A 21,444-nucleotide genomic window follows, 5' to 3' on the forward strand; every position below is an offset into this window, starting at 1 on the left:
AAAACCTATTAAATTAAATAGACCAAGCTTAGGCTTATTAAAAAGTCGTATAAGTCTGATAGGCCTACCTATATATATATATATATATATATATATATATATATATATATATTATTTTTCGGGTACAATTAATATTATTTTTAAAAAGCTAGCCGATTTCATTCCTATAATTAAGTAAAATTTTAATTACAAGGTATGAGTTAGATGTTCCTTTATATTTCTCATTATTTTTATTAGTTTTCCTATATTCTATCATATCCTTTCCTATACAAAAATCATCCTTTTTCTATCATGTTTTCTTTTTTTTAACTTTCTTATTACGTTTTTTTAAAAAAAATCATATCGCTGTTACGTTCCTATACAAAAATCATATCCTATTAGGTTTTTGTAAAAAAATCATATCCTTTTTCGATCATGTTTTTTTGTACGTTTCTAACCAAATAAAAATCATATCTTTTTTACTTCAAGCTTTCTGATAGCGGTAATTAATATTCTGTGTTTAGTCCCGTGTGTTATTTATTTATTTTTTAAAAAAATAACTAGAAATATTAAAGATTTAATGTGAAAAAGACTTTTAATAGAGCTGTGATAATAACTTTGGTTAAAATTTAAAACCCTGTGACCCAGCACCTTCGTTGAAATTATCATATTTTAATTCATGATTTTTCACATTCGTTGCTACTGCAACGTTCAATCAGCTTCTCGATCTTGACATATTCTGGAAACCTCCGAACGCAGAGGAGAAGTTTGGTGGTACCTCCTTCAGTCCGCCGTGAGCTTGGAATTGTGCCAGCCGCAAGCTTGTTATTGTGTGTCTAAGTGTTAACAGCCAGCCGCAATCTTGGCCGTACCTCCTTCACTCCGACCGTTGTGCGGTAAGTAACAATATTGTTTTCAGCTGCCATTGTTTGTTGTTCGTGTTGTCCTCAATAAAATAGGTTTCATTCATGCATGCCTGGTGTTTATGATATTATCAATTTGTTGACATTGTGAGTTTGTGTTTGTTTAAACCCTAAATTTACTTAGTTTTAAGTAGAAACCCCTTTCATCGTTTCCAAGCTTAGTGCAGAAAATTCTTCATCCTGTATGGCTGCAGCAGATTCTTTAATCTCCCTATGGCACTTGGTATGTGGATTGTGGAGCACCATTCCTAGTTTTAACATGTTGAGATTCTTCTGAGTTTTCCTTGCGTTGCCCAGTGAGGCGATGAGCAGCAGTAACATCAGCTTCAGCAACTGCTGCTGAGGCAATGGCCACTGTTAAAGCATGCTTGCTCTGTCTCACTTAGTGTTGTTCCTTTTGAGGGTAGGGGAGCTTTAATTGATGGCAATCTCTTGCTCTTTAGCCTTCCAAATAACCATTTCATTCTTTTCTCCTTCTGAATAAATTTTTTTTCTGTCCATGAGAAACAGAATCCAAGTTAAAGACTTAATTTGAAAAGGCTCAAGAGTTAAAGACTCACCTTATCTTGTGTGGAATGTGTGTCCCATATAAAGAGCCTCTTCACCAGACTAAAGCAGCTCTTCTTTTTTGCCATTTAAGGATATCAATACATAGGTCAACTATACATAGGTCAACTTCAATGTCTGTGATCTGAAAAATTGCCCATAAGCATCCTCTTATACAGAAGATATCTTGGTAAGTTTGTGGTTATCTAATTCCAAACCTCTCACATCAAAGGCCAAACACAAACACTTGTACATGAAACAGAACCTTGATTTCGGATCAAAGTAGTATTAAACATGAATGCACACAAGTCAAGATAGTTGGAAATTAGAAAATATTAGATGAGGAATGTAATGCAGATTTGGAGAGAGATCCAAGTTAATTTCTTACCCATTTTTTCAAATCCCATAAAAAAAAAAAGAGGACAAGAGGCTCCGTTTCAGAAAACTTGGTGTATGGGAACAAGTGCAGTGCTGTCATTCATTAAATTCAGATGGAATAGCCTTGGAACCAGCAAACATTCTTTATAATATCAGTTACCAAAACCAAGAATGAGCAACTTTGGCTGGATTTCATCAGTGAATGTTCACAAATACCAAGAAGACTCTTTCTATACTCTGGTTGAGGGGCAGAAATTCTCCTATTCCTATCACTGAAACCCTCTTGTGGAGTGGATATGACTTTTTATGTGGGTGCAACTGCAATCATTCATAAATTTCCATCTTCCTCAATATTCATGATGAGTTTTTCCTGTTCCAAATTGTGGGGTCTCCAAGCAAGAACAAGCATTGCTTGGGATAAAAGCATAGCCACTTTGTTCTCATTAGCCATTCCTCTTAATAAGATTCATGGGTCCTCCCATTTTTATTTTCTCTCCATCTCTCTTTTTTCCAACTGTAGCAGACATGTTGGTATGTCTGTTGGGTTTGAAATGGCAGCACTGTCCCTCATTGAGCTTTGATATAATCATGAAATACCAAGCAATAACTACCCTTCATTTTCATGTGTTTGTCAATTAGCTGAGGGAGGGTAGTAGGGCCATGTCTTTATGTGCTATACGTATGACTACCAAATACTAACTTGTTACAGAAAAATAGAGATAGATAGAGATCTCAACATATGTATGGCATTGCTTTGCACCACTTGTCATATCCTTATATCATATATATATGTTTGGCCTAATCATAAATTTCAGCTTGCTTATGTATGTACGTAAAAGGAAAAGTAGAGTGTAACACTTACATACAGTCACACTTGATATTTTTCATCCTGAACAGGTAGCTATGTGTGCAGAGTAGTCACATCAAGTACACAGATATGAAGATGTGAATATATGTATGATTAGCATTATTAGAAATGTAGTATGACAATGTACACAAGTATTTGTTGACATTGTTACAGGTAGGTGTGGGGAAGTGCATAATTGAGTAGTAGTGTGGACACTGGACACATAATGTGCAAAGGGTAGGGAATGTGGGGGGAAAAAACAAAGAAGATTTTGGTTATAAGGAGGGAAGACAGTTGTAAAAGGACCCAAAAAGAGGAATTGCCATAAGATGAAGTTGAAGCAAGTGGGGGGGAGTTTGTTTGAATAATAGTAGTGTAATACTAATAGCACGTATGATTACAGTGAAAAGTCTAGTGAAATAGCAGCTAGAGGTAGCCTCGGATTAAAATGGAATCTCTTTCTCTTTCTTTGTTTCTCTTTTCTCTCTCGCTCTCAAGGTGAATTAATGTCCTTTTCACCGAAATAATCACCCAGACAGAATTTGTATTTAATTTACCATTCCTTGAAAACTTTGACCCACAATTCTGTCTTTACTGAAAATGGGTGGAATTAGCATCATAGATTGTCAGTCCTTCTTCCATTTTTAATGTAACCCCCCCTCTCTCTTTTACGTTCAAAGAGAAAATAATGCATCCCTCCTTCCCATCATGGTTTTAGAGTTGCTTCAAACCTTGTCCGACTTCTCTCATATAACAATAAGGTTTGACCTTAATTAAGGCCTTTTGTTGGTAGTTTGATTTGCATGGTGGAGTTTCCTTCTAATTTTGATAGTATGAATACCACGCATCATGTTTCTAAAATTTGAGTTTATTCCCACATAGCTGGACTTTAAGGCTTGCTCTGGTAAAGGTTTTATTACCCTATGTTTTATTGTTCAGTTTGGTGATTCTTTATGAGATTCATTTTAGAGCTTATGCATGTAAACTGATAAACAAATAGAGGGCATGCTTCTGTTTACAAATCCCAGTAGCTCACTTATGAAACTTGTTCAAGTAATAAAATATTGGATTCAGCTACAGCTTCTTAAAGAAGTTTCACCTCTGTCACTTTGTGTCCTGCTCTAAGATGTTTGAGAACTACACAAGATTATTGCCTCTATTGAAGATTGCACATAAGCACAGAGATTGTTTGGTGCCACTAAAGCTTCCACCATGTCTTTTTTGTCTAAAACTCTGGGGCCACAACACAACTATATTTTAAATGAGAAAGTGCAAGAGATCGGTTGCTAAACTATAGCAGTCAATGTTCAGTAGCTTACACCACTCTTGTTCAACAGCATATGTATAATCCCCACCACTTCTAGAATAGTATTTCATTTTTTATTATATTTAATTTTTTAAAACAATATTGTAGTTCTTATATCTTAAATAAATTTCATTAAGTACTTTTAATTTTTATAATTTTTTGATTTTGTTCTCAATGTATATAACTAATAGTCTATGATCTATTTAACTTTTCTGACTTACACTTTTATTTAATGTCTATAATTAAGACTTATTTTCTATCAGCAACCCATTAGAAAGATTTATGGATTCATCCCAGGGAAGACATGACTAGACATCTAGTTTCACAATACCAAATTTCTCAAAACATTTTATTCTGCAGATAGATGCATTCAATAAAGGGTTCAGGACTATTTTGCTGCATGAAGGCCATCCAGTAGCTTTCCTGTCAGGCTTTATTAGAACAATCACAAAATAAGTCATACCTTATCTCCGGCAGATCACTTGCAAATATTACTAATTCCCACAAAGGTATTGGTGATTGCAGAAAAGTTTCAGAAAGTGGCTACATTCTAAAAGGGGTTTTAGGTAACTAACCTTAGGTAGTGGTATAAGGGTTTTGCTGCTGCTGGTGTTTGTACCTAGTTGATTTCTATAATAGATTATTGGGTGTCATATGCTTATTAATTTGATTGATTGCAGACAAAATGGGATTGTTGGTGATCAATTAAGTAAGGTCTATTTCATAGAAAGGTGCATTACTACTAACGATGTAATACAACCAAATATAATTATCGGTTATCAGTTTGTGTTGTATGGATACCTAAATAAAAGATAGCTTATTTCAAGCAATGATGATGTTGTCATGCTATAGGACTTCCAAGAACATACTCTTAATCCTTGCTTTCATTATCTATTCCCAGCAGCACTGCTAGTTCAGTTTGTAACTTGGTATTAGCAAAGATATGTATTTATGTTCTTATTCTCAACAAACAAGATAGCATTACAATACCAATCGCAAACATAAGACTTAAATGCATGTTTCAGTACATATACCTCTCTGCAGGTCTTAATGGGTCACCATTACCAATCTCAAGAACTAGATTAGCATAGGCAAGCCTCAACTGATCTGGGAGATCCTTCACTTGTACATAGTCTAGCAAGGCAACCTGAATTGAGGGAAGTTAGTACATTACGATAGTTAAGAGTTAAAAAAAAATAAAATACAAAAAATTAGATCCTGATGTGTAGAACTAATTCTCAATATTCTACCCATAATGGTCATTTCCATATGTAATTCATGTTGATTAAAACAGCTCTACAATAACTATATGATACTCACCTAGAGATGAAATCACAGTTAAGGAGATATTACAAAACCAATATAGCTGATGACTTGCCTCTGATCCTTTACAAATCAGGATATTTCCTGGATGAGGATCTGCATGGAAGAATCCACTTTTCAAATCATTTGACCATATGCTAGAGTCCAACTTTGAAGAATTTTCCTGCACTTTTACTAAAGTTAATAGTGTAATACAGTTAAAAATGCATATGAAAAATCATCTAGAGCTGCAAATCTTCAGGGAAGAAGTTGGTGTTATTGTTATCAAAACTTCCATCTCCCCTTTGTTATCTGATTCTGACATTTGTGTACACTGTAAAACAATCAGGAGTGAGGACAGCAACCAAATACGTTGAAATCTGTTGCAGCTGGGCAGGAAAGGTTCAGGACTCTACACAGTTCTTACTATAGAAAAGCACAAGGAATCATTCTCAGTATGCTAACTTTATTTTGCCACTATAATCTATCTGATCACGTTCAGCAAGCAAACTGGATCTTGCATTATCAGCCAGATTAGAGCAACATAGAGCCCTAACACTTTCACTGCATACTCATAGTAGCATTTGTTATTCAACTCAATGTCAATTCAGTCAATTATGAATATCTGGATTGTTACATGCATGCACTTTATGCAGCACTAATTAAGCCCGCAATTAACAATTTAATTGACATTCCCTTTGAACTTAATTACCAACTAGGTAGGTTGTGTGGTATTAATATTATCTATCCTCACAAAATGCTAGCTAGCATTTTCATGAAAAATTGGCAATTAATACTAAATAGCTGGCTTGCCAACAAAAACAAATCGGTTTCATAGGAGAGTTGGTAATTAATTAACAAACATGTTTGTGATGAAGATGATGGGGATTCATTCAGCTCATTTATTTATTCAGTGATTATGGATAAAGATTATTTTTGGCTTGTTGGTTGTCCTATAGTCCCCCTAAATTCTGTGTCGTTGATCACTATATATATAGTGTAGAGGTCTTTTTCAGGTGTAAAGGCAAAGCAGTTTGGCTTAATTGTGTGCAAAGCAGTTTGGTCTATTTGGTTTGGTTGTCTTCGAGATATAAAAAGTGAGGTGTTAGACTCGATCGGTTCACTATTATCAGTGATAATATAATTTCCCTTTGTGGTTGGTGTAAGAGTCCACTTGTATATATATATAATCCTAAACAGTGAACAGGGATCATCTAATGATATACCTAAATGGCTTTAGTAATGAGTTAGAGTATATGTCTTGTACTCATCTAATAATATATATTTTCGGCTTTTGATTAAAATCTCACATCATCTAATAATGGATATTTATACAAAATTGCAACTCCCTTATTTATACAAGAGAGAAGCTTACTCAGTAAGCTAGATCTAGATCCTAACTAACTCCAGCAAGCACAGCTGGCTATCTAACACTAACAGTTGTGCTGAGTCAGCATTCTGACTCAGCTTACTATATAACTGTAACATCTGTTACATGCCCTGTCATAATTTCATTATTGTACTTGGATTGATGTGTGGAATACTAATTTTGAATGAACAGAATCTTTGATTGTGCCAGACTTAAGAGTAGTGTGATATAGAATTTAGGTGGGAAAGAGAAAGAAACAGAAAGACAGAAATAAAGGGGAAAAGGGAAGAACAGAATAGAGAGGATAGAAAGAGGAGAGAAACAGAGAGATCAAAGAAACTGTGCACTGAACTTATGTTATTATTGTTCCAGCCTGTCTAAAATATAACAGTCCTACTTTATTTATAGGCAGCTACCCAACTGCTATGAAATCTTATCTAACAGTAGCTGACTAATAACTAACATTCTTTTCTTATTTATATTTACATATCAGCCTTGTTGTCCAGAGTTTGGGAGCCATGGCTCCTCCAAAATTTTTAAAACAACATTACTTTTCTTGTCCTTTATTATAATTATAATGTATTTGAAGGGGAGTGAGGTGACAGTTTGTTTCATTTAATTGTAAACAAAATTATTTAGTAACAAAATAAGGTGCTTTGCGTGGACTGACTTTCTTTTGAGTGATAGGTGATTACCAGATATGTACTCATCTAATAGTATATATTTGAGAGGTCTGACATGAGATGATGAAAATCTCACATCATCTAATAATGGATAAAATATAAGTGAGAAATAAATTTCATTTTTAAAATGATTTTTATAGTTGAGTTAGATCCGATACTTACTTCAATTTGTGTTGTGATTGATGAATACCCACCAGCATGCAATTTCAGTCCAGTGGCAGTGTTGACCACATACAGGCATGCATGCATCTGCATATATATTTTGTTTCTCACGCTTTGAAGTTCAAAGGGCCATCAATTAACAATTAAACTGATGAACAGCCTTGTGGAGATATATGAACTATGACATTGACGTTGTCTTGCATTGATGTCATTTTCCAATGCATATAGCATAGGTTAAGATTATAAGATGCTTAACTTGATCAAAATAATAAAAAAATATATAGACCCCCCAACTTTCTAGGATTCCTAGGAATGAATCCTCTCACATGAGATTTTCACATGACAGGAAGCACTGCCCCCATAATTTTGAGTTTATTAATTTCGTAATGGCTTATTTCTGTATTTGTAGGACAATCGTAGGGCTGTGAGCAGGGAAGAGGGTTTAGCACTTGGTAAAGAATTGGGGTGTTTGCCTCTTCAATGTATGGTAAAACAAGGGAAAATATGGAGCAGTGCTTTGAGGAACTTGCTCTAAAGGTACAGTTTTTAGAAGTTTGGTTCAGTGTTGTTTATGTGTTGTACGTAAGACAACTTTCCAATTAACTGACAGTAGGATCATCAATTCACCCCAAGCAGAGTATGAATTTGTTTATACAAATACTGATCTGAAAGTAAATAATGTGAGTTAGCTATCTGTCATGATGGTGTAGTTATGTGGTCCTGTGAATGAAGCTTGGGTGGTGTGATACATCAGTATGTGTTCATAGTTATCTATTATTATATGTAAGAAAATCTGTGATTAAACAATAAATTTAGCCTTTTATAGTTTTCTATTAGTGTACTGGTACAGGTTTAAAAGGTTTTTACTATATCTTTATCAGTTTGTTTGGGTAATTGGTTGTAAACCAACAGTGTTGGAAGGAATGTGATTGCTAGTTTTTTCATTGTAATGACCTGGATCGCCTTCTTACAATCATTGTCAAACTTGTTATGTACTACTTTGCCTGTTTGCCAATGATTCATTCTAAACACTGGATTTGTGAGTTTTTATTGTCTAACAATAGTTTCCACATTTGAAAGTTAACATATACGAAGATTATTAGGTGTTACCTTGTGTACAATTTTTTAAACAGAAATATATATTTTCTACCTTCTATAATGCATGAAACTCCTTAGAATTTCGATTTTGCTCTAGCTGCATCACTGCAAAATGATGGAGGAACAGGTAGCTGGAGTCCCAGCTCTTATAGTTCCATCCACTTTTGGAGTATTGATGCTTAGACCCTCAACAGAAGATGATATCATTTGTTGACGGGAAGCATTACCATTGATATGCTGAATATAAGTAGTAGCACTGAAGCACCATTTTTTATTTAGTTCCTGAACTATGGCATTTATGATAACTTTTTTTTTTTTTTTATGTATAATTTTGTTTAGTCTGTTTTTAACAATCATGAATTGAATCAATATGGTCATAATTTCTTCTTACAAATAGATCAGACATAAGACAACTAATCATATAAGCTTAATTTGTTGCAATTCTATTTACTGTATTGTTTGATGTTCTTGTTTAACAATGCAGATTTAATACTTCAGAGGTTTCTGTTGAGCATGTATATTGATGTTCAACTATTGTTGCTTTAACTCTTCTGTTTGATAAGCATGAATTGAATCAATATGGTCATAATTCATCTTCTTAGTACTAACTTACATGAAAATTTCTTCTTAAACAGGTTTAACTTAGACTCTTAAAGTCTCATAACCGAACAGTTCAATGCAGAAAAGTTCTGGAAATATTATAGGCCATTTCCTTGGAGGTTTATATTGTTATCTAAGAAGATGCATGTTTGCCATTTTATCCGTGGGTCCTGTGCCAAGTCATATTGCTTTCATCATGGATGGGAATCGAAGGTATGCAAAGAAGAGAAACATGGAAGAAGGTGATGGCCATAAGGCTGGATTTACTGCTCTCATGTCCATCCTTAGATACTGTTATGAATTGGGAGTGAAGTATGTCACTGTCTATGCATTCAGCATTGATAACTTCAAAAGGAAGCCTAATGAGGTTCAGTCCTTGATGGAATTGATGCGGGAAAAGATTGAAGAGTTGCTTCAACAAGAAAGTCTTATCAATGAATACGGTGTTAGATTACATTTCATTGGAGACTTGCAACTATTGACTGAGCCTGTCATAGCTTCTGTGGAAAAGGCAATGAGAGTTACTGCTCACAACAACCAGAGAGTTCTTTTGGTTTGCATAGCCTATACTTCTCGTCACGAGATGGTGCATGCTGTTCAAGAATGCTGCAAGGAAAAATGGAATGAAGTTCAAGCATCAAAAGAAGCAAAACTTACAAATGGTGCATTTGCAAGAATTGATCAGGGCCTGAAAGGAAATGGTTTTGATTTGCTTTTTCAAGATTTATGTAAAGACTATCAAAATGCAACCAAAGCTTGTAATAGTGTACCTAAACGAGTGGAACCTGCTGGAGAGAAAGATGGCATGTTGGAGCATACTGTTGAAAAAGGTAACGATAGTGAAGCTGAAATCACATCATGCAATGAGCTGGTTGAAATGACTGAAGAGAGAAAGTATAACCAGGGTGATGTTCCTTTAATAAAACTGGTGGATATTGAGAAGCACATGTACATGGCAGTGGCACCTGATCCAGACATCTTGATCCGAACTTCTGGAGAGGCTCGACTCAGCAATTTTCTTCTTTGGCAGACTAGTACCTGCCCTTTGTATGCACCAACTGCACTTTGGCCTGAAATAGGCCTAAGACACTTGGTCTGGGCAGTATTGAACTTTCAGAGACACCATTTTTATTTGGAAAAGAAAAGGAAGCAGTTTTAACTGTATCCTTATTGTCAAAAATTCATAGTGTAGTTCATGTGATGGCAGTTTCCTTTTTATAAAGACTAGTTTTTGCTTTTTTTATTTTATTTTATTTATAAGAATTGTTGAAATTATAAGAGTTTAAGTAGCCCAAGGGGATAAGAAAGAGAAAAAACTTTGGATAGTAGAATGTAATATTGATATGTGCTGTGCAATGATGTCTTATCAAATACAATGAACAAGAACTTATTTATTTCAAGAATTACTATAAATATGAAAATTATGGTTGATCATTTAAAATATTTTAAGATTCAGTATTAAATTATGTCTTTTTAAAATATTTTATTAAAACTATTACATGTTTTATACTTCATACGCAGAAGACGTGACTGATTCTAGTATAGGAAAGATGTTTTGGTTTCCTTGCATGGGAAAGTTATTGTAGCCGTTGAATTTAATAGTGTTGAGTTCAACGGCTGAGGGGTGCCGTGAGTGTACCGTAGAATTAGTGCATAGAGTTAGTGATTTTTTAGTGTCACGTGACTGTTTTGCATTAAATAATAATATTTTCAAATTAAGGAGAGAGGAAGTATTGTTTGGGGCGCGTAGGAAGGTGTTGTTTGCATTTTCACTTGCAAGCTTTTGTCTCCCATTTCTGCAACATCTTCCTGAGATTGACTTTCCTCCCCAATATTTCGAAGTCTATAATCTGCATCAACGAGTCCCGGATGCACTTGGATCTTGCTTGTATCTGCACCGTCCCTCCACCCTGAGATCAGATCAGGTGAGATTCGTCCCCTACTCTGCAAAGCCGGTTTAAATTTGATTTATTAGGGTGCTTTTGACCAAATCATTTTTCTGCTGTTATTTTATCGAAAAAATAGTGATTTGACTTTGTTATTATATGTGGTTAACTGAGTTGTTTGGTTCTCTGATAGGGGGTTTGAAGAAGCTTGATTTAATGGATGAGTTTTGTGTTAGATTTTAGTGTGCTTGGCTTGTATAATTTGTTTGTTAGTATTTAATTTTTTAGGAGGATAAGTGCGAATGATTTGTTAGTTAATTGTTTTTATTTATTTATTTGTTGATTCATTAATTTTGTCTTTAATGATGAAAAAACTATGTCGTTTAATGTTCTGGTTTGTCCTTATTGACTTAGGAATTTTGTTGTGTAATTTGTGACAAATATGAGTGGAAGGGGTGAAAATATACATGGTGAGAATGGTGGTGATGCATCGGAAACATTTTTTGTGGTAAGACTAATGAATGATATATGGTATTGTTGTTTTGTTTGTTTAAATTTTATGAGAAGCATTTTAATGATTTTGGTATCAGGAACTGGATGACATAGTGGTAGATGATGTAGACAATGTTGACATGTTTGACGATGTTCTAGTGTATTCTTATGAGGATGAAGAGGATGCTGAGGAATATTTAAAATATGAAGAAGACTATGGTGTTGGATAGTGGGTCACCGTTGATAAGCTTCGATTCGATGGTAGACATTTACAATATAGACATGCATAATCTAACGAATGATGAAGTTGAACATTTGGATTTTTTGGATTGGGAGATGGCTTGGTATTCTCGACTTATTGGGTTTTCTGTACGCAAAAGCCATGCTGTGAGGTCCCAATTTGGTGAGATAGTGCAACAAACATTTCTATGCTCACGTGGACTGAGGGAGGATACAGGTTTGACTTAGAAAGCAAGCATCAAAAAATTATGCAAGCAGTGAGCATGGGCGAGGTGGGCAACCGCCCAAGTCCCCATTTTTAGAGGGGCACCCAAAATTTTATGTAGTTTGATGAATAGTAAAATAAAAATTTACATAATTAAAATTAACATAATATAAAAAATTTATTATATAAAATAAAAAAATAATAAAAATAAAAAATAAAAAATTTATTATATAAAATAAAATAATAAAGACATAAGTCAACTACTCAATTAAAATTTATCTTATTTCTGAAAAAAATTGCTCATAAGTTTTGGAAAGAATGAACACGTGATGCTTTCACTACTCAATTGTGCATAATTTTGTGTTTGGATGGGGCATTTAAATAAGATAATTCATTTTTTCTAGTGAATTTGAAATACCCCTTTATCATAATTCAATTGTTTGGATATAGGATTTCAAAGAATTTAAGTTTAGATTATGTTTGGACGAGGTAATTTAAAATTCTAAAGAATTTTAAATTTTGAAAATTTTTAATGCTTTAATTTAAATTTTTTCATTTTAAAATTTTGTATTTGGATAAAAAATTAAATTTCTTCGTTTCCAAAATTGTGTTTGGATAAAGAAATTAAATTTATTTATTTTTAAAGTTTATTTTTTTGATAAAATAATCAAATACATTCTTTTTTAAAATTTTATATTTAAATAAAATAATTTTTTAATAAAATAAATATTTTTTGCATGTGAAATAAAAAAAAATCAATGAAATAAACCGCTAACACCCAGGTAATTCCACAATACACACCAAACACAACCCAAAGTCCTACTCTTGCGTTAGCCTAGGCCTTCTCTCCACATCATCACTACACCTCCACATACAACAACAACAACCTTTCTCTTCAACAATCACATAATTACCACCAAATAACAATCCCAGATTTCGCACGAAAACCAACCAGTCAAACCCAAATTCTCTTCTCTCCCCTAAGCTCAACCTTTCCCTCTTCAGAAAAAGCTTCGAATTCAGAAAAAGCTTCAATCACATAACGACGACATATTTGAGTTCCCTGGCTTTTTCGTCGATCCAAAGCCTCAATTCTCGTTGAGACAAAACAACAGTGGTGATTCGAGGAGCGTTCGAGTGAAGCTGATGCCGGAGTGTGTGGTCAAATCAGTTTCGCAAAGCCACGAAACACGTGCTTTGGTTTAAAGAGTGAAAGCTCCACTAGTGCTGTCGTTGCCGCGAAGGCGACAACCTCCGGTGGATCTCGTGACAGTGCTTGACGTTGGCAACAACATGAGCGGTGTGAAACTTCACATGCTAAAGCGCCCAATGTGGTTGGTTATATCTTCTCTCGGCGCGGCTGACCGGCTCACCATTGTGGCTTTCGCGGCTGATTCCAAACGGGTGCTATAATCACAGAAGAACAACATCAAAACCTGAAAGTTCATGACAGAAGAGAGAGATAAGTTCAGGAGTGAGGTGCCTATCTGTCAACTTAACAAAATTTTCGAATTCACTCTCTCTTAAAGACATAATTTGAAATTGGATTCTTTCAACTAATTAAAATCTCTTTAAAATTCTAAAATTTTGAATTCCTTTTACCAAAATACCCAAATAGTTACTTTTAATAAAAAAAAAATTTAATTTCCTATAAAAAATACATTACCTACTTAAATTATCCTATCCAAACACACTCTTAGGTCAATTTTTAAAAGAATTTTAATAGACTAAAATCATAGGAATTGAATTCCACCCAATAGGTAAGAATTTCAAATTCCCTGGTCTCACACAATAGACCCTTCGTTCTCTCTCTCACACCCGATCTCCGATTACAAAAACCACGAGAGCGAGGCTCGACAATGTCATCAGATACACTTCCATGCACGGAGGTGATTGCGAGAACAAGAATCCGAATCCACAACAATGAAGTGAATGTGGCAGAGGCATGTATTTTAATTACACTGGCAAACACAACATTTTGGATTGCGGCCTAGTCATTAAGCTTTTGGAGGAAGACTTCGCATAGTTTGTCTTTGCGGGGTAAAAGCGCAACGGCGGGTTTTTTCTCATTTGTGAGTGGGTGTCAGGAAAAGGTGGGAGAGTTGGTCGAGGACGAGGCATTCGTCGAGGATGGGTTGTTGGTGGAGGTGGGGAGAAGGTGGCAGTGGGTGGAGAGATGAGAGTGGGAAACTGTGTGTGGAGCTGAGAGGGTAATGGGATTTGGCGAGACGCGTGAGAAATCGAGAAGATCAAAACGTCATTAGTGGTGGCCGGTGGGTGAGGATCACTACGAACACCGGAAGGTGACCAAATTGTGCATTAAGGTTACATGTTTTTTTTAAATGAAAACAATGTTAAGAATATTTGATTGAAAAAAAAAACAATATACAAAAATACATATTCATATTATGTATTTTAATTTATAATTTATGATATAGAATAAATATATTAAATAATATATACACACTCATAATATGATATATTTTTTTGAGTAAATTATAGTAACCTTATCTTCTCTCCGTCTTTTATTTATACAGACTTTGTCAAAGTCTTATATTTAAGAAAATTATATATGTTTATTATTATTTTTATAATAGATCTAGATTTTATATTATTATTGTTATATGAAGTTGGTTAGATAATTTGGTGTGTTGGAGCATTAATAATTTGATTAGGATAATTTTTAAATAAATATTTAAAAATAAAAAATTGAGTTTTATTGAAATTGATTTAATTTATCCAAACAAGTAAATTAAAATATAAGAAATTGAATTGTTTCATCCAAACAAAATATTTATAAAATGAAAAGTGTGATTCTTTCTTACTCTCTTTGAACGTAAATCTAAGAAAAAAATTCTTGAACTTTCTTTTTTTCTGACTCTATCTCTTATCTCCTTAATTTATTTGTTGCCCCACCCTCCTAGATCACTTGGACAATTGAACATACTATCACGAAGAATATAACAGCCGAGTCAAGCTACTGCTCTTAACTGATAATTGGTAAGTTTAGTCTTCTGTTAGAGAGCTTTTTGCAATTCGCTAAGCCCAATAACCTATATTTCTATTGTGATTTCAATTGAAATTGAATGTTTGCTACATTCCTCGGATCAACGTACGGATCACCTTGATCAGTAAGAAGAAAAACAATAATTTATTAATTAGTTTGTTATATATAGAAATCTATTTTTTTAGTTGAGATTCTTGTAATTGAAAACGATTATGCAATACATGAATTCAAACAGTACATTAACTTCAACATAGTCGAACGAAATTAAATTTCTATCAAATACTACAACTAACTAACTCATGCTAATTTTGCGACAAGGACAACTCGTCTTCCATTTGCGGTACAGGTTTACTGAAAACAACTAAAATTTCTATTGACCCAATCTTTTTCCAGTACTTAGACTCAATGAACACCTTCATCACGTCCTCGTTGGTTTTGAGTTCAATTATTTCAAATTTTATAACTTTTTCTGAATACTCATGGTGACTTGGTTTCCGAAAAAACAATCGCCTTACCATTTATGTTTCATCAACACCATAAGGGGGAATCCCACGAGGCGCAACTTGTTTGATCAAATCCTTCAGTTCATCCATGGTACATCCGGTGGAAATGTCAAAGTTTTTGGGATTTTTTCCTGTGAACGAGTAACCAACAAACTCATTTTGGCGTGACATGTTCCACCTCCCATTGTAATATAGCAGGGCATCATGAGTAGGGGTCATAGTAGTTTCAAGTAAGTTTAAAATACCATCTGGGGTTCTAGCAATGCTACATAATAACTCAATCGGACCAACAAACGAAAATTCATGATTACACATTAACATTGTGTTAACATCAACATCATATTTCAGTTGCATACATTGAAACCGAAATTGATTACCTGCATACGTGAAAGGCTGCCGGTAGTAAATTTCATCCAAAAAATTGCTTGTCGGTTAGCTTAAGGGTATTGTGTATTCTGGTTTTTAACGTTTGAAAATTACACCCGTTAGGTACTCGAATGGGAACTAGAGTGGAAGCTTGAAAGGAAACACCACCGTCGTTGTGAACAATGGATCCATTTGGAAAAATAAAACCTAATGTGGAGTTCACAACTATCTGACTGCTTGTCTCTCCCAAGAATGCCATAGTTTTTTGTAAGACTTGGATTGATACTGAAACTTGTGCTTTCTTACAAGGTTAGGTTGTGCCATATATATAGATGAGTTTTAATATCAGTGCTGCATTTTTTAAAGATTGAAAATACACATGCACATGCTTTCTGTATGTGTTGTCAACTACATGAATGACATGACATGCTTTAGCTTGCATCAGATCTGCATGTGTAGTCATGTTGTGCAGGGTCCTTTCACGCGCTTTATGTTAATGCTGACAACAATTTATCATACACGGTTTTCCACAATGTGTAGTCAAGTCAGACAACAATATATCATACATGCTTTTTTAGAACTAAGTATAATTTTGTTGTGGACGTAATTTAAGTTTTCTACCAGTATTCATTTTAAGTTTTCTACTAGTATTCATTTTATTAAATATGTGACAAACATTAACATTATAACCTGAGAAGTCTTGAACGCATCCGAACAATCAACATGTGGTTCTTCGCACCACATGATTCTGCATTTTCATAATCCATATCCGCTCGTTCAGACATTATTTCATACATCCACTCATCTTCATCCATCTAACCAAATCAAACAAAAAATGGCCATACAAAAAAATTAGTAATTTAAAAGAAAAAAGGAAAATAAATGAAAAAATAGATGCAAAAATGCAAAAACAGATGCAAAAACAGCAAATACCAAAAATAATACACTTACGGATCAAGTTGATCCGGAAGTCATCCGTACGTCCGCGACGAAAAAACACCATCTGCGTACCTTGTTTGCCGCCACCAACCACCGCAAAGCTTGACGCCGGAAACTTCACCTTCACCGCTGCGCTCAACGTTGCTACCCCCACGAACCGAAGGCAATGCCGCACGAAAAAGAGAAAACAAGAAGCAAAACTTTTTGAAAATGGAGGTAAGAAGCTTTTCCAGAAAAAAATGGCTTTTCAAGGAAGAAAGGTGATAGGAGCAATTTTGGCATTTCAAAGGTTTGCTGGGTGCACCAGCAAAAATGCTGGGTGCACCTAGCAACACTCATTATCTAAAGTCCAATGGCCATTTTTTTTGTTAATGGCTATAATTATATAAGTGTTCATTGTTGAATATGCCACCTGGTGTTGAGATTTCTTTTGCAAATTTGTTATTTGTTACATTGATAAGATGTTTGAAATTTGAAAGTTGATTGATGTCGTTGAATGACAATGTTCAATTATTAGTTAATACTGATAACTACTGTTAATTTCAATTGAATGAGCAATTCATTATTTACGAATTTCAATAGATGCTATCCCTATTTCAATAATCAGGATTTTAATTGACACCATCTGGGTTCATTAATGGTGCTATACCATATATATATATATATATATATATATATAGAATTTCAAAATAGACAAATTCTGGATATAATATATGTGAATTATTTATTTCATAGTTAATTTGATTATTTCATTGCTTTCAATTATCGTGTAGTATATGTCTTAATCTCCTGGTTTTTTCCTTTAAATATTTAAATAATAACAATTTTCATGATTATTTTCAGAATCAATTTAATTTGAAGCCTGGTGCTCTGAAACCTGGCAATAAATTGAGGCTTAAAGTTTAAGACTTGAAGATTTAAAATCAGAAACCAGGTACTATTGTTTCGTCTCATTGTTACTTTTTATTAGACGCTCCTTGTGTGATTTATATATTTTTAATTTTGTGTATACTTGTTATTTAATTGTTTGAACATGTTGCCTAGAAAACAACTTTCTGGTCATCTAAAACGATAAAGAAAGAAACAAATTGAAATTGATATTGAATCTCAAAAGGGTGCTCTTGATAAATTTATTGCCAAACATCCTACTATGCCCGTTCAGAATAAGAATGATGCCAATCTAGATAATCTAGACTCCATAGCTGAAAATTTAGAGAATGATAAGAATAATGAAGAACAAGATAGTTTGGTTGAAAACAACGAAAATGAAGATGATCATCATGATGAAATTGAATATTTTGATGACATAGGTAGTAATGAAAATGAACATACCCATGCTTTTGTAGATGAACAGTCTAGTCAGTCTATAGTGATAGATCCAAGACCCTAAGTCAGTGGATGTAAATTATAAAAAATAAAATTTGTGAGTTCACTTATATAAATATAAATAAAATAAAATATAAAAATATAAGATTTTATTTACAAATTTGATGAATTTTAAAAAATGAGGGGGTGCAAGTGCACACCCTCACTCACATGTAGGTCCGCCACTATCAGTCTATTCCATTAGACATTTATGATCCAAGAACATGGAATAACCTTAGAAGTGACTTACAAGATGAATTATTAAAAAATGGACCTAAAAGAGATATGTCAATTGTAAATGATCCTAATGATGCTTTTGGTAGGCACTTCTGGTCATTGCAATATATTCATTATTGTTCTAAGGGAGAAAAACAAGATAAGAGTTGGTTTGTTTATTCAAAAGAATTGGATAAAGTTTTTTTTTTTGTAAGTTATTTGAGACAAGTCAATAAACAAATCACTTAGCAAATGAAATTTTTAATGATTGGAAACATGTTTCTGATAGGCTTAAAGAACATGAATCAAGTGGTTCACACATGACTTTCATGAGTAAAATGGATTGATTTACAGATCAGATTTGAAAAAAACATAACAATTGATAAACATCTTCAAGAGCTTACAAGAAAAGAAAAAAAAATACTGGAAGGATGTTTTAGTTAGGATAATTATTGTTAGATACACTACTACAAAAATAGCATTTTATGACACCCTTTCTACGACGGTTGTTTAGGGACCGACTTAGAAAGTGGTGCGGTGACATTTTTGTAATTATTGTAAGGATAAGAGCATTTTACGATACACATTCTAAGACGGTCAATAAAAACCGCCTTAGAGTGTTATTTATAATTCAATTCACAACGGGCTTTATAAAATAACTGTCTTAATCCTGGAAAACATAAACGCGCCCTCTGTCCTTCCAACTTCTCTTTTTAGCAGTCTCGCGCCCTCCCTCAATACTGAACCCTTCCTTTTTCTAACCCTAGTCTTGTGCACTCAGGACCTCTTGCTTCTTGTTGAACCTTAGTTGCGCGCACGTAGCACCCCTTCGTGAATCTCTTCCACATTGAAGCAACCTATTTGTTGAGTTGCTTCAGCTTCTTAAAGCCCATAGAGCCTTACTCATCTTTGTCTACACCTTCTTCCTTTCCTTCCTCCTGTTTATTCTCCTTCGCCGGCGCTGCCTCTCCACCACGGCTGGGCCTCCTTCTTCGCCAAAGAAGCATTTGAGGCGGCGGTGGCTCGTGCACGAGAAGGAGGATACGTGCCGCAAAAGGGCGCTGGCACAGTTGAGCCTACTTTAAAAACCCGCACAAACCTAACTCGTGGCTCCGCCATTTTTCGTAGTTGCTGTTCTTGCGCGCGAACAAGCCTTAGGTAACTCTCACCTCTCTTCTTTCTTTTTGATGCTTCATTGCAACGCTGCGTGCATTTCTCATTTTGGATCTTCATTTTCGAGACACTGCTCGTTTTATTCTTGTTTTGAATTTCGCGTCTTATTTTGATTTTGAATTTGGATTGTTCTTGTGGTTTTGTTCGTTGTTTTTCTGGATTCGTAGTGCTTGGGATTTAATTAGAGGTAGATCTATCATATTTTTCGATGTTTTTTTTCCCTTGTAGAGGTTATCTCGTATTTTAATGGTCAATTACACAAAAAATGCAAGACGGAAAATATTTTCAGACGGAAAAATTAGCTTACGAATGATGCCCTTATATTGGATTGAATATTTTCCGTCTTGCATTTTTTGTTGCAAAATTATCAATAAATCGTTCATAATCAAGATTTTTTAAGAAACTAATTTCAATAGAATTCAAAGCAAGACTATTTAGTCTATCTTGTGACATAGTAGATCGCAAATATGATTTTAACAATTTTTATTTTGAAAAACTTCTTTCGACATATGCAATAGTAACATGAATAGTTAATATTATTCTATAAGCTACAAATGCATTAGTAAAACAATTCAATGTCTTCAAAGAATTTTATATCATAAAGCTAGATTTCAATTCAATTGTTAAAACCATTATAATGAATTTTAATTCTTCAAATAAATTTTTGCCATCAAGATCATAAGAAGTATCATGTTTTAGATAAGTTTCAAGATGTTCACAATGTAATTTCAAGTCCCGATTAGAGAATGATTTAAGTCTCTCGACACTAAACAAAAATCCAATAATTTCCTCATATGTATCATACTGCTCAAATCTTCTTTTAAGTCAGCAAATTACTTTATCTATGATGTATAAAAAATAATGGATCCTGAAAGACTTTTTAGGAGACTCAAGGTTTGATTGTGTGCCTTTAGAGAGATTTTCATCATAGTATTTCTTTTCCTACAAAATTGATGATTTTGAACAAATGCACATTCGATCTCCTTCCGGTGTCCATAGCAATGAATAGAAAGACTCCTTCATCAATCATAACTAATGGTGATATTGCAATGAAGAATGTCATAAGGAAAGTATTCCCCAATGTGTATCATATGTTATGTTCTCGACATTTGTTGAAAAATGCTTTGACAAATATTCACTTTCCAGAGTTTTTGAATCACTTGAAAAAATGCATGCTGCGTGATTTTGAAGTTGTTGATTTTGAAAATCATTGGGCTAACATGATTTCAAATTTTGGTTTAGAACACAATAATTGTATAGCAAAATTGTATCAGAGGAGGAAAATGTGGTCAGCTCTCATTAGGGGCAATCTATTTGTTGGTAGTAGAACTACTTATCATTGTGAAGCCTTTCATAGCCATGTGAAGAAATATTTGCACTCTAGAATTAATTTGACTAATTTTGTTCTTCAATTTAGCAAGTGTCTATTGTCTAACATATTTCAGACATATAGAATTTGAGGCTGATTGTTTTTTTCCTGACTATGATGATTATGGTTTACAAACAAATTTTACAACCCTTAAAATGTCTACAACTAAATGGTTCACAAAGGAGATTTTTATGAAATTTTGCCCCTACATTAATAAAGCTTCAATGTTTACGGTTGTGGATTGTCAAGAGATAACAAACTTTGTAGTGTATGTTGTGTCTAAATATCATTCTACCGGAAGTACGCGGTATGTGTCATATTGTCCATCTGTAAATGAAATGAAATGAAATATTCATGTTTAAGAATGAAGTTTATTGGGTTGCCATGCGTGCACATTATATGTCTACTGTTGTATTCAGACTTCAACAAATTCCCTAGTTGTTTGTTGCTTTTTCGTTGGTCAAAGCATGTAAGGGGGGAAATAAGAAGA

General features: G+C 34.0%; 1 protein-coding gene and 1 long non-coding RNA gene across 7 annotated transcripts; both read left to right on the forward strand.

Annotated features, from left to right (window-relative positions):
• Positions 1–630: 630 nt before the first annotated feature.
• On the forward strand, positions 631–10,596 carry LOC114391266 (rubber cis-polyprenyltransferase HRT2-like). Of its 6 annotated transcripts, none has more exons than XM_028352339.1 (4): positions 631–875; positions 4,340–4,488; positions 7,905–8,032; positions 9,229–10,596. In XM_028352339.1, the coding sequence occupies exon 4, from the start codon at positions 9,270–9,272 to the stop codon at positions 10,350–10,352; it is 1,083 nt and encodes a 360-aa protein (XP_028208140.1). In that variant the 5' UTR covers positions 631–875; positions 4,340–4,488; positions 7,905–8,032; positions 9,229–9,269; the 3' UTR covers positions 10,353–10,596. The 6 variants fall into 6 exon arrangements, with proteins under 6 accessions (XP_028208140.1, XP_028208138.1, XP_028208139.1 ...); XM_028352337.1 differs by lacking the exon at positions 4,340–4,488 and adding an exon at positions 5,631–5,736; XM_028352338.1 differs by lacking the exon at positions 4,340–4,488 and adding an exon at positions 5,631–5,683.
• Positions 10,597–10,930: 334 nt separating this feature from the next.
• LOC114389173 lies at positions 10,931–12,134 on the forward strand. Its single transcript, XR_003661714.1, has 3 exons — positions 10,931–11,118; positions 11,494–11,587; positions 11,670–12,134. It is a non-coding gene; the product is annotated as an uncharacterized LOC114389173 (long non-coding RNA).
• Positions 12,135–21,444: the final 9,310 nt, after the last annotated feature.

This window comes from Glycine soja, chromosome 16 (genome assembly GCF_004193775.1).
Source record: "Glycine soja cultivar W05 chromosome 16, ASM419377v2, whole genome shotgun sequence".
Lineage (NCBI taxonomy): Eukaryota > Viridiplantae > Streptophyta > Magnoliopsida > Fabales > Fabaceae > Glycine > Glycine soja.

What these genes read in the sequence shown, in the direction of transcription:
- LOC114391266 (XM_028352339.1), top strand. Translation starts at nt 9,270, where the DNA reads ATGCAGAAAAGTTCTGGAAATATTATAGGCCATTTCCTTGGAGGTTTA.